Genomic DNA, 13,035 nt, shown 5'->3' on the forward strand with positions numbered 1-13,035 from the left:
TCTGTGAAATTTGGTATTAGAAAAAGCTCCTACATGTCAGAAGAGTATGATGAAGTGCACCTGGAGAGTAAGCCTAATTACACAAAGATTCATTGACCACAGAAAAACGGTCACCACTGTTGCTTCTTCTGAGCTGCAACACCATGCAGAATGAAGACGAGATATGTTTATTCCAATGAAGTAAAAATATTGTTCTGGATTCCCAAAATTAAAACAGGTACCACATGACCACAAACAGAAGGCGATTCTACTTTCCATTTCACACCAAAAGTTCCTTTTAGCTGATGGAGTGTCTCACTTTATATGCTGATGGGGGGAATGGAGAAATGGTGGAGAGACAGCAATAAACCCATGTACTTTCTTACACCCTGCACCTTTCAGAAGCATCCCACATTCTAAGATTGTACTTTAGCATGCGTGTAAGCAGCACTAATACCTTGCTTCTCTCTTCTTTGTTCATTTGAACATAAATTAGAACAAAAAATGGGTGGGATGAGAAAAAAAATGTTGTTCTGGCAGCAGTCTCAGCTTCAGACTATCTTACTGGTCTTGAATTAACTATGAGAGAGAAGGACGAAATAAATGCCCTGAGCTCTTATTCTCTTCTCCTAAGGCCTGGTGTGTGCCTGCCTACTCTTCCCATCACTCTTCCCCTCCCCTTGTGGGCTTAGTTTACGGATTTTTACCAAACATGGCTGTGGGGGCACTTCCTCCTTCCCCTCATTCTTTAGAGTTAGATACCAAAATGCAAACATATCAAAACACTTCCTTTTCCCTTGCTCTCTAGAATCTGTTTTCCCTCCTTCCATAGTTCCCTAAATTTCCATCTCCACTGTAGTTTTTAAATAGCACACTGTGACTAGCCTAGGGCCAGTTAGCCTAGGGCTAGACTAGCCTGCATGCCAGTTGCAGCATTTTGAAATCTGTTTATAACATTTTCAAGTCCGAGTAACGTAATACTCCTTGTAAACACATCCTTTTAGGCTCCAGAAGACAAATGGCATGGTCTCTCTAGAATTATTTCTCTTATTCCCATCATGCCATTTTTATACTTCTGTCCATGCCAAGATGGCACAGATTTTAGAATAAACATCTTCCTTTAAGAAGCAGAGCCAGAATTTATTGACGTCCATCAAAAGTTACAGTTTTATAGCTGGCAAGTACAAACCTGCTAATACAAGAAAAAGAAAAGAGTGGTTTAGCTAAAGAGGAAACCAAGAAAGTCAGATTCAGATGTTGTATGGAATATAGCTTTTGCCAGCTGGCATCAGCCATCCGAGCTGTGTCCCCTCTCAGCTTCTTGTGCCCCCCAGCCTGCTCACTGGCGGTGCAGAGTGAGAAACGAGAAGGCCTTGATGCTGTGTAAGCACTATTCAGCGATAGCTAACACAGTGGTGTTATCAGCAATGCTTTGGTCACAAATCCAAAACACAGCACCATACAAGCTACTCTGAAAATTCATCAACTCCATCTCAGCCAAAACTAATATGAAAATTCAAACTTTTTTTCAAAAAACAAAAACAAAAAAAGAGGATAAGCTATTGCCTACGGATATCCATGTCCCATTTCTCACTGCTTACCACTGCGTCCAGAAATTCAATGCATCTTTTCAAGTCTGGTCTGGAGTCACAGAACTGCCTGAAGAGAAGTCTTCCTATTGGCTGTTTGTCGCAAAGCTGGTTATAATCTCTTTCTGAGAAACAGATGAGAAGTAAATATCTCTATTTTTATCTTTGCCACAGCAAGATCCTTATTCCCATTTGAGAATGGGACAGAAAAAACCACTAAAGCGTCAAGATTTTACGTTAACATGTTTAACAAAGACATCATCGAAATCATCCTGATAAATAGTGAAACACACTCTTCCAGCCACATTTGTCTCTGATAGACTATCACATTTACAAAAACCAAAAGCACATTGAATGATTTAGTTAAGTTTCACTTAGGATGAGGCTGGAAATCAACAATACTGTGAAATAGCAACACCAGTGCAAACATGACTCTTTGCAAAGAAGGAATATAGACTAAAACCAGAAAAGACTAAAAAATGATTACAAGACTAAGAAAAAGAAAAGGAAATTTATTTCCATGCCATTCAAATTACAATACGATTCCCTTTTCCAGTTCATAGTTTTGCAAATTTATCTTTCAGAAGCAGTTTCCTTTAATAAATAAGGAGCTACGATGCAGCTTCTATCTTCTTGTAAATTTACTTTCCCATAAATTCTCCGTCATGTTAAAGGTCCAAATGCTCTGCATTCGGAGCAGGTAGAAGTCTTCCATTTAACACCACCAAACTTACCCTCTTCCTTCTCAAGGATCAGACAGACTGCTCTAGAGGATACCTACCGATTGAGCATCTAATGCTTTCACAATGACTAACAGGCGGCAACTTCAGCATTTCTTTCCATTTTTTGCTACGCCCACTTCGTTTGCCTAGAGGAAAAACAAAAAAGCAATGTAAAACACAACATCACGTCAAAATAAACTCTGATTCCAAGCAGCATAAAATTAAGTCACTTCTGCACAGATCTGTCAGGTTGCTTTTCACGTCTAAAAAGAAATCCATCGACAAGGATATCCAAATCAGTAACAAACTTTATGTAGAGAAACTTTTATACAAAACACTACAAATGCAGAAAGTTTCTTTGCAACACAAACATTGGCTCTGGCTGTGCATACAGAATCTGTCTGCAAAGAAAAGGCAAATAGCTAGGAATTCTGAAAATTGCAAACAAAACTGAAACATCAGCAAAGTCAGAAACCAAAAAAATCTGGGAGTTACATCTCAACCAGTGAAGAATGGAAGGCATTACAGTCAAGTAACAAAACACTTCAAGTTTTTAAATGCATTTTTTGAATAGTCAAGTTGTTTATTTGTTTTTAAAAGCTGTAGAGATAATAGTAGTAGACCCCTAGGGATAAATGAGTGGGCACTGATCAAATACATGCTATTTATTCTAGGCTATGTTAAGATACATAACAGTAGACAGAACTTAATTGTTGTCGAGTCCAGATCTTTTCAATGCTTCAGTTTTTAGTTCTTGTATTGAAGCAATTAAAAGAAGCTACAATATTTTTAGATTGGTTTGCAAAAATTCACTAGTGCTCCGTTTTCTATGTTAAAAATGGAATTTTAGCGCATCACTTTGACCTGAGGAAGCCAGTTGCATTTGCAGAAGACCTGCGTACTTATCAAAAAAGCAGAGACGGATGGACACACAGGAACACATTTCTTTTTCATTGCAAAACATTTCAGCGGAAGAGAAATTTCTGTGCTGCGGAATATTTTAAAAGATTTTACTAAGTGATACGGCCAGATGCGTTTCCACATGACAGAATAGCAGCAAAAGTGCACAGAGACTTTCTAACTGTATCAAAGCACTGCATACTGTTAACCACAATGGGAGAGGGAGGAAGGGAGTTACCCTATGTAACCCGAATAGAAACCAAGCAGCAAACAGTGCTCTTAGGTCTTTCAGAACAAAATTGTTAGGGAGAAAGGAACTAACACCTTCAGAATAATAAAACAGATCTAAATGAACACTTCACTCAAACTTGTATCTTGAAGGGTTCCACCGCTGCTGCCAGAGCAGCTCCAGCTCAGCGTATCTTAGCTCTAATCAAATTTAAATGATCTTTGCTAATGGGAACACTGATGTCTCACTGTGCTGCTGCAACAAAACTCTCAACTCTAGTTATCAGCAGAAAAGTAAACAAATACGAAATACAAAACCTTAAAGAGCTGGCTTGCAGAGACTCTTTGAACTGATACATACTCCCTAAAAGCCTTCTACAGCAATCCTTCCTCACGTTGCTTTGTAGGTCATCCACCTTCCAAAATACTTTAGAACAGAAATGCCTACTTTATGCAATAGCAGAACTATATGTGAAGCTTTAACATTACCAGCATCATTAAAGCAAACTTCCAATAGATTGACAAAATATTTTTGATGTTTAAGAAAGAGTTGAATATATACTTGAAAAAAAAAAAAAAAAAAAAACAAACCACACACAGCCAAGAGATGTATTTCTTATAGAGCTGAACACCGACAAAATCAAGGAATACTAAACATTGACAGCCTGTACATGTGCACTGAGTAGAAAAGGACTGAGAATAGATTGTTACATGAAGAAAAACATTGGACGGAAGCATCAACCTTATTTTTAACCATGCCACTGAAACTTACACTAAGCAGCAAGGTCCACTGAAGTTAAATTTCTTCCTTCAGAAACTGCTCAGAACGACTCTTGTGCACGACCCAGCACAACGAGCATAGACCACGAACGACAAACTGACCCAAATTTACACCACAATGCTGCATGAAAAAAGTAAAACCAAACTGCGATATATATCTTCTAAAGCACAGCAAAAGAAAAAATTAGCACTAAAAATGAGGATTTGTACATCATACTTCAAGTCCAGCTCAAGGCAGCCTGCTGTATTTTGCTGCAAATATTTGGCAAGTTGGTTCCTGTGCGACCTTTGTGAACTTCATTCTACAAGAGACCACACACTCTAATACAGTTGCATTTCTCATCTCAGAGAATTCAATAAAGGCTACATAATTTATTAATGATACGCAAGAATCAAATGCTCATAAGCATCAACTAAATCATCAAGCTTTCTTTTTCTCTGAACTGCCTGTTCTTAGATTCCAAGAGAAGGCACAGAAGGTCTTTATGTCCCAATAATGTGAAGAGGATGTATGAGCTCCATAATTTACAGATAAATTAGCCATTTCTGGTAAAAGTTATGGAGGAGAACAATTCATTTGTCATATTATTCCCTAACAGCAGAAAAGCGTATTTTTCCATTTCTGAGGCAGTTCAAAACAAGTATGAAATTAAATTGTAACAGCTGTGGTTTGTGAGAGTGTCTTAATATTGATTTCAGAGCTTCTGTTCTGGATCTCATTCTAAAATACTTGAGCTAAAATTCTTGTAGAAAGACCAATGGCTTACTTTCCAACACGGCAGCAACAAAGCCATTAGACTAGTCTGCTTTATGGTTGACCTGTGCGTTTCAGATGAATTACCACTCTCACCTCTTTCAGATGTAATTGTTGGCTAGAACGATGTGCAAGTTGAAGCGACTCATCTTTTATAAAAAGAAGGGTGGATGCAGCAATCCACCATGACAATGGGGAAACGCTGCAATTACAGTTTCAAGTACATAAGAACCTTCTCCTCCTTCCCAAATTACCTTCTCAGAGTTAGAATCTCAGCATTTGCCTCTTTACGTGTTTTTGCCTCTTAAAAGAATACGTTCTAAAATCAGGTATGTGGAAGTTAAGATGCTTTCATTTTCCAACTTGAAAAAAAAAAAGTCTTCAAAGCACCATTTGTAAACACGTAAAGTGGCTGGCTTATTCATCAGTAGAAACAAAAATAATTGCAAAAAAAGAAACTACTGCGGTAAAACGAAGCAATCTGGCGTGGAAACAGATTTACACAAATTGCAATATTTTTCAAACCAGCAGACAGACTGCCCAGTGCCACAGTGACCTCCCTTATGGACAAGAAGCACGATGTTCATTTCGTTGAGCACAACGTTGAAGGATCATTGCTAGCCAGTCTTCCTCAAGGTGGACAGAGAGAGAAAACTTGGTTTCTGTCCTACAGAATGAAAATACTGAGAAGTATCATCCTGTCTTTGGTTAATCAAGTGCACAGATTCAGGGGCTGATACTGTCACTGACATTCTGCTCCTGAGCTGCTCGGTGACCTCCGAGCCCCAGCTTCCCTGCCGGTGCACCCCTGTGGTTGAGAAGCACGCAGCTGCGCAGGGGTGCACGATTGCTACAACATCACTCTTGCAAAACAGAGTCCACAAAGCAGATCATCAGATACCGGCTGAGAAATTCATACCAGACCACACCCAGACGAGCTCTGAGAGCGCCCAACTGCATCAAGACAAGGACCTACCACATGCCCCTTCCTGCACAAGTCGTTCGAGTGGTTCACTTCAAAATGCAAAAGGATTGATTCAGGAGCTCTACATCACCTACACGGAGAGGCAAAAGGATAATCCAGGTACATACACTGTCTTGGAATAAACCTATCCTACAGCAGAAAAAGTTGCAGACAAGTTTCCTAAAAAAATTTAAACTCACATGAGCTCCTCCTACTCGCAGCCACATTTTCCTTCAATCCACTCATGAAAAGGATTGAAACCTTTCACCAAGAAATCAAAATATTCAAGCTCGGTGATGGCCTTACAGTACAAAGATGTTTGTAAGCATTGTCCACTAAGCAATGACCTGCCATGGTAAGCCTTGACCATGCAAAATCCACCTTCAAGGCACACAGCACCACAGAATTAACTCCTCAGGTCCACAGATCATAACAGTAAACTCCGAAGTGGTGAAAGACTACTGCTAACTTCAGGCCAGGAGACGAGTTCACACCCAACGTCGCTTTACTCATGATGCTTACAATTCCAGACAGCTCGCAGTAGCACTTTGCGGGGTGCCTGCACCCTTCTCCATGGCACCAGTGAGATGTTCTCCTGGGAACTGAGGTGTCAAGAAACACAAGCCTGGTCACAGCTTCACAACTAGGTTGAACAGAGTGCCATTCTCCTTCTGAATTTTAGATGCACCACACATATATAGAGACGGGGAGCTGAAAGTTCAGGTTTCAGCACAAGGTAGGCGCCTAACCCTTCAGCATTAAAAAGGCCAAGGAGCTTCTGAACACCAGCAGAAGCAAAAGTGCAAGAGGTCAGTACACAAACACCTAGAAGACTACAACAGATTACAGACTTTCATGGCATTTTAAAGATAATATTGCTCACATGCCAGTATTCAGATGCCTAGAGTGGGCCTTCAGCAAGGTAAACCTGGAGTCAACTCATCTGATAGAGCAGCAGCACTGGAAGCGGTTAAAAACCACACGTGTCTCTGTGTGCACTTTTGCAGGTTGTGTACGTGCCCCACCACGTAGTGTTCCCACTGCTACAACCATTTGAGCTACTGGTTCTTCCCCTCAGCTCTACATCCAATTCCAGTAAATATGTGTAAGGACATGGTCTAGTGGGCGATACTGGTGGCTGGGGGGTCGTTGGACCAGATGATCTTGGAGATCTTTTCCAGCCTTAATGAATCTGTGATTTTATGCTGAACAGCTTCTGCACTTCTTCAGCAACGAGGTATCAAAGTCTTGTATCGACTCAAGTAACTGCTGATCTGACCTAGATTTTATTAAACTAACCCTGAAGTCAAACAGTGCAACATCCATAACACGTCTTTCACAACAGCTTAATATGCAGGGTTTACCAAGGAAAGAAACAACAGAAAAAAGCAAGAAATCTCCAAGTTTACAGATAGCTCCTTGACGAACAAGGGTTCTTTATCACGACGGCACGCACTGACTGTAGAAGACATGGAAGAACCGTTAACTCCTTAAAGTACATCGTGAAGCCTCTGGCTCTAATTGCCGCATTAGAAAGCAGCAAAGCAGCAATGTATATCAATAACTAGGCCTCTCATGTTGTGTTTATTTAGTAAATGTAATTATTTAGATTCCAACATGCCCGCATGCATTCTTCTTACAGTTCATTAAATAAAGGACAAAAAGGCAGACATCGTGCATAATTCTGTACAAACACAGGAAGACATGTTTCCTGCCACAATGAGTTTACAGCAATTTAAAACACAATGCAATAAGGGAGCGCAACAGAACAGAGGAGGCAAATAAGGGAAGAACAGACAAAAATAACAGCAACTGCAAAAACTCGCAGCGCTCTCACGTTAAAATTTATATCTGCTGCCGGTGAATGGACTGTGAAGAGTGCAGTTCTGGGTATGAGTGTGCCTTGGTTTCCCACTTACTCATACTCCTTAAGTAATTATCAATTTTAGTTCAGTTTGATAGCCAAGCTGCAGTGAATTGAGCACTCTCCTTCGGATTTTGTTCCTAATTACAACCACACTCATTACAGGATATTTGCCCATGTATCATCACCAATACCATATGGAGTTGTTACCTTTTACTGCAAGCAAAAGTAGGGTTAATTTTGCTTGCAGAATTATTTCAGTTACTTTTAGACCCAGACAGATCAAACACACCATTTGAGTGGGCTGCTTATTTTTTGTGAGGTGTTACCCCAATAAAGTTTCAATTCTGAAGCAGGTATCTTTCGAGATTAGCTGAAACCAAACTGTGATCGCATTCTGTTACCAAAAGGTTCCTGCTAACTCCATCCTTGGGTTGCACTGAACAATTACCAAACGCACAGGAGCTCGCTGATCCATCTGAAATCTAATTTTGGAATTAAAAAAAAACCACCACCCAACAACACAGGGGAAAAAAAACACCTTAACAACCCACGTACCCGTGATTACTTTCCAATTGGACCTATAAACCATCGGACCCCTTCGGCAACCACAGGCTTGAACCAACACAACCAAGAGCTTGGGGGAAACTCCGCTTCCGATTGAGGCATGATCTTAATTCAGCTTAACCTAATCGCGGCACGCAGCACGTTGTATGCCTACCAGCAGACTCCGTTCTCATTTGCAATCTGCTCCTGCCAGGGCAGTAGGAATGCATTTGCAAGTGGATGCAAATGGACCAGGTATGTTTGAAATGTGCTCTTGGCATGGGTCCCCAGTTGGAGCGAACTGCCACTGACTTCAAAGGACCTCCAGATCTACCCCTTGGTAGTATTTCTGGAGAATATTACTTTAGGCAATGAAAAAAGGAAGGCTCTTAAGCAGTTTAAAATATCCAGAGATGAACTTCTTTCAAAACCTCACCGATTACATGTGGGATGCTAAAGTGAACTTGGAGCTTACATCTACTCAAAGGATTTACTGAGTGATTGAAATGGCTATGAAAAACAGAAGCTACCAATATAAAGAGAAAAGCAAGTATAAAACACAAAATGCAGTTTTGTTCCTGAACTTTTAGATTTCTTTCAGAATAACCTAGCTTATATTTATTATTTGGTCATATGTCTGGGTTAAATTCTTCAATATTTTTAAGAGATACTAATTTCAAAGATGTTTCTGCTAGGAAAAAATGAATTTGTTAATTCCTCTGCTCTTGTACAAAACTAAAATTTATATTGCTATATTCTTTTACACATAAAAATCCCTGTATGTGAGAATTCTGAGTAAGGAGATCATGAAACTGCAAGGCTGTTCACTGTCTGTCTCCCAGTTCACACATCACTATCACTTAGCCGTTTTTATATCTCAGTTCCTGCACTACAGCGCTCACAAAATCAACTTCAGGTTTGCTTTATAATCTCTTGTTTTTCTACTGAGTCACTTGTGCTGTTCCTCCATCGGGCTGACCTATAGAGGAAGTTTTCTTTCCCAGAGATTACCCTTAAAAAGCAAAGTATGCAGAAGAGGAAGGGTGCTGGATTAGCGCAGGCCACTTATCCCAAGGAACTGGGGCAGGGAATGCCAGAGCACCTTGCACTACAATTTTCACCTGGAGGCAAATCCCACTGCGGACAAGCAGCACAGTCTCTCAGCACAAGCAGGTCAACTGGAAAAGTGGAAGAAAGAGAAAACTCCCACTACAGCTCCCGACTCTTCCATCTTTCAGCTGTAAAGCACCACAGGGTACTTACTCTATGTTATCACAGCATTTTCTGGCACTAGGTACCTACAAAAGTCATTGCTAGCCACCACCAACACCCATGTGTGATGATCTGATTGTTTACAAAGTCACGTTAAAAGGAGCTAAGTAATTCTCACAGCTTTCCTCCTTCGCATAAAGAAGTGTTGTAGCTGCTGCAGAGATATTATTACAAGCCATTATTGGAAAGTGCGAGGCTTCTATTAAAATAACTCATTTTATGAAAACATTTTTAAAATCCTCTCAGAGAACAGCAACAAAACAGCGTTGGAAGTTTGGAGGCTGGGGGAAAGCAGGGGGTTGATCTGACCTCAAAACTGGGACTAGCAAACTTGTATAAACCAACCTTATCATCACACCAAGTGAACTAGATGATTCGTGCCTCTACCGAAACAAATTATCAGCAAGACTGTTAACTTGAAGGCAGACAGCCATACCACTTGGGTTTTATTCTGTAGCAGAGAAAGTAGCAGAAAAACTACATTCTGTCTAAGAACACTTATTTGTTCCTGGCTCTCCAGTTACATGCAGCAAGCTTTATATGTGTAAGATCAGCTTTAGACACTAGACATGCACCTAGCTGTCCAAGGTGTGCTAATTCTGTGCATCTACAAATGCAAAACCCCAATGATGTGCACACGCAAACAGCATTCACATGCAAAAACATTACTGCCTAAAATTAGAGGAAACTGAGGAACACAAATTTGGGATCACAATTTTGAATGTCAGGTCTGGTTTATGTGCCCAGTTATAATTTTCTTTAGAAGTGACACTATTTACCAGGCATTTCTGAATTCTGATTAAGCCTCTGCCATACCAGATAAGGGCAAGGACACAACATCATTCATTCACATTCTGTGTTTGTAAAATGAAGCTAAGTTACCTCTAGGGCTAAAAGACTTAGCAAGATGCTTTCAAGAATACGATTTTCTCTTACCATCATCTTCATCATGAAGGCACCTCAAGTTAGACAGGGAACCATGCAAACCATAATTAAGCCTAAACTAATTTCTTTCAGCATGTTCCTGGTAACTATAAAACAAGAGCTCAGTACTTCCCACCTCACTGCTTTTGCTTATACAACTGATATATTTATACAGGTAAACACTTTTCTCATCTGCAATACACTGAGAAACTGGAGAAAGAATTACTGATATGCCTCAAGCCTGCACATGAAAATCAGGTAAGCTGTTATTCCATGCTAGTTTAGGATTTCACCTTCTTCCATGAGCAACAGTAGTCCTGCACTCTTCCACTCCCTCGCACCTCTCCATACACTATACAGTAAGACTAAATGGAAGCGGTAAGAAAAAAGAATTGTAAATCTGCTTTTCTGTCCCAGTTGTGAGGCCCTTTCAGTGATGAATACATTACACTGAAATAAACTACTTCACATATTGTCTTTACAAATTTCGTTCCTTTAAAGCACACCAGGCACATAAGAAGAGGGCTGGGACAGGGATTTTATGGGATGGTCCCAACAGGAGTAAGCCAGACAGATCAGCAAAGACAATGCAACAGACAGAAACTACTTTCATTTTAGGGAGCATTCTGAAAAACATGATGCGCTAACTACCCCAAGCACAGGGGCACAGACTTGAAAAGGTACAAGTCCCTCCCCCAGTGGAGTTTTAAAGCCAGAAATGGCATTATTGGGCATGCTTACACTAAAAAAGCCCAGGCCATCTGAAGGTACAAAAGAGTAACAGTTTATTACCACTACTTTTTAAAGCTTCACATCAGGTAGAGCTGATCTTCTCCTGTCAGACTTTCATTTAGTTCATTAAAATATCTTGTTTGGTCAGTTCTACCACTGTAATTTATTTTAAACATAGTGAAACCTTAACTAAAGAGGCAACCTGACATTAAGCAGCCACTTAAAAGCTTTTCCAGACTACCACTCCACTCTTTGTGGTAAGCGTTTGGGCACAGTAAAGTTTTGAGCCAGATTCCACTTTCCCTTCATTTCTCAGATCACTTCAATGCAAACTCCAAATCCAGGCAGCACCACAGACATGTACTGTCAGTGAAACCAGCCAAAACATGTCCTACGGTTTGAGGTGGTCTTTTCAGCTGAAGTTGGGAAATAGCCCAAATTGTGATCGCTGCTCTGGTTTTTAAACCCCACTTCAAAGCCAGAAAGTTGATTTTCCTCTCTTGCTGCTTAAGGCAAACTTAACTGGATACACATATGGCGTAAGTGCCAAACCCATTTAGAGTTGGAGGAACTTGCAAAACATACAGGAGAAGATTCTGTTGTTCTTACTCACTTTAAACAGCTCAACTAAACTAATGGGACTTCTCAAGGCAATTAAGAAAAGCAGGATCCAATCCAAGAAGAATCTGCGCATTTCGTCGCTGAAAAACAGACTCCACACAGAGCGCAGTGGTAATCTGGAGAGGCTTTCAAGTGGCCGTTTAATGGAAAGCTATATATGTGAAAAAGGAGTAGTATAATCTTATTTCAGGAGGTTTTTGTAAACAATGATCGTTTGCTATGTGAAGTTTTGTATCTACTAAAATGGTTGCAGTAAGTGGAATTTTGCATCTATTAAAGACGTTTGTTAGGTGGGAGAGGAATCTTCAGGTCCAGGTGCTCTGGGGAATAAACCGGCAGGTTTGACCCCATGGAAATAACCCACAACGTGACGAAAAACTCATCTGCACGGTGCAGGCGGCCGCTTCCCTGAGGCGGCCGTTGCGGGCAGACGAAGGGTCGGGGTCTTCCACAGAAGCCTGGGGTCCCTCGGCCCTTTTGCAGGCACAGGCGGACGAGTCTCTCCGAAGCAGCCCGACAGCAGAAGGGTCCTAAAACCTCCGTGGTGCGAAGCAGGGCTCGGCCCCTCTCCCTCCCCTCACCCCGGCCCCCTTCCTCCCTCAGCCCTCCCCTCCTCTTCCTCCCTCCCCCCCTCAGCTCTCACCCTCCCGGGCTTTCAGCAGCACCGTGTTGGCCACGATGTTCTCGATCTCCATGGTCGGGGGGGCTCCTTCCCCTCAGGGCAGCCTCCGTCGCCCCCTCTTCTCCTCCTTCTCCTTCTCCGTCTTCTTCTTCCTCCTCCTCCCGCCCCGCCAGCGCCGCGCCGCCGCTCATCCGGCCCCGCGGCCCCTCAGCGCTGCGCTCGCCTCTTCCCCATCATCACCCGCTGCTCGGCCCGGCACCGGCCTCCCCCTCCCCGAGGGCGGAGGCAAGGAGCAGGCAGCGCCCGCCCGCCCCGACCATAGCTCGCCGCCCTTCTCCTCCTCCTCCTCCGGCAACTCCGCCTCTGCCTTCCCCCCCCCCGCCGAAACTACAACTCCCAGCAGCCCCCGCGCGGCACAGCTCGGCAACTCCCGTGCGCCCCGCCGCGCTTTGCATGCTGGGATTCGTAGTGCGCGCGGGGGCTCTCTCCCGGCCTCCCCGTGGGTCATCGCAAAGCGGGAGGGGAGAAGGGCGGCAAG

The 13,035-nt window shown here is 42.1% G+C and overlaps 1 protein-coding gene across 2 annotated transcripts in view; it reads right to left on the reverse strand.

The window, feature by feature from the left end:
* The window catches only part of GRK4 (G protein-coupled receptor kinase 4), a 37,370-nt gene extending 24,520 nt beyond the window's left edge, over positions 1-12,850 (reverse strand). Inside the window, exons 1-3 of one of the 2 annotated variants that reach the window (XR_013950649.1) lie at positions 12,519-12,850; positions 2,350-2,436; positions 1,581-1,693 (exon numbers count right to left, since the gene is read on the reverse strand). Coding sequence is in view for 1 of the 2 variants with exons in the window: in XM_080590597.1 (XP_080446723.1) it covers positions 1,581-1,693; positions 2,350-2,436; positions 12,519-12,570 (252 nt within the window). In the remaining variant the exon portion in view is untranslated. The remainder of the gene's footprint in view (positions 1-1,580; positions 1,694-2,349; positions 2,437-12,518) is intronic. The other variant, XM_080590597.1, reaches the window with a different exon arrangement.
* Positions 12,851-13,035: the final 185 nt, after the last annotated feature.

Source organism: Anser brachyrhynchus, assembly GCF_964034855.1.
Source record: "Anser brachyrhynchus genome assembly, chromosome: 4".
Classification (NCBI taxonomy): domain Eukaryota; kingdom Metazoa; phylum Chordata; class Aves; order Anseriformes; family Anatidae; genus Anser; species Anser brachyrhynchus.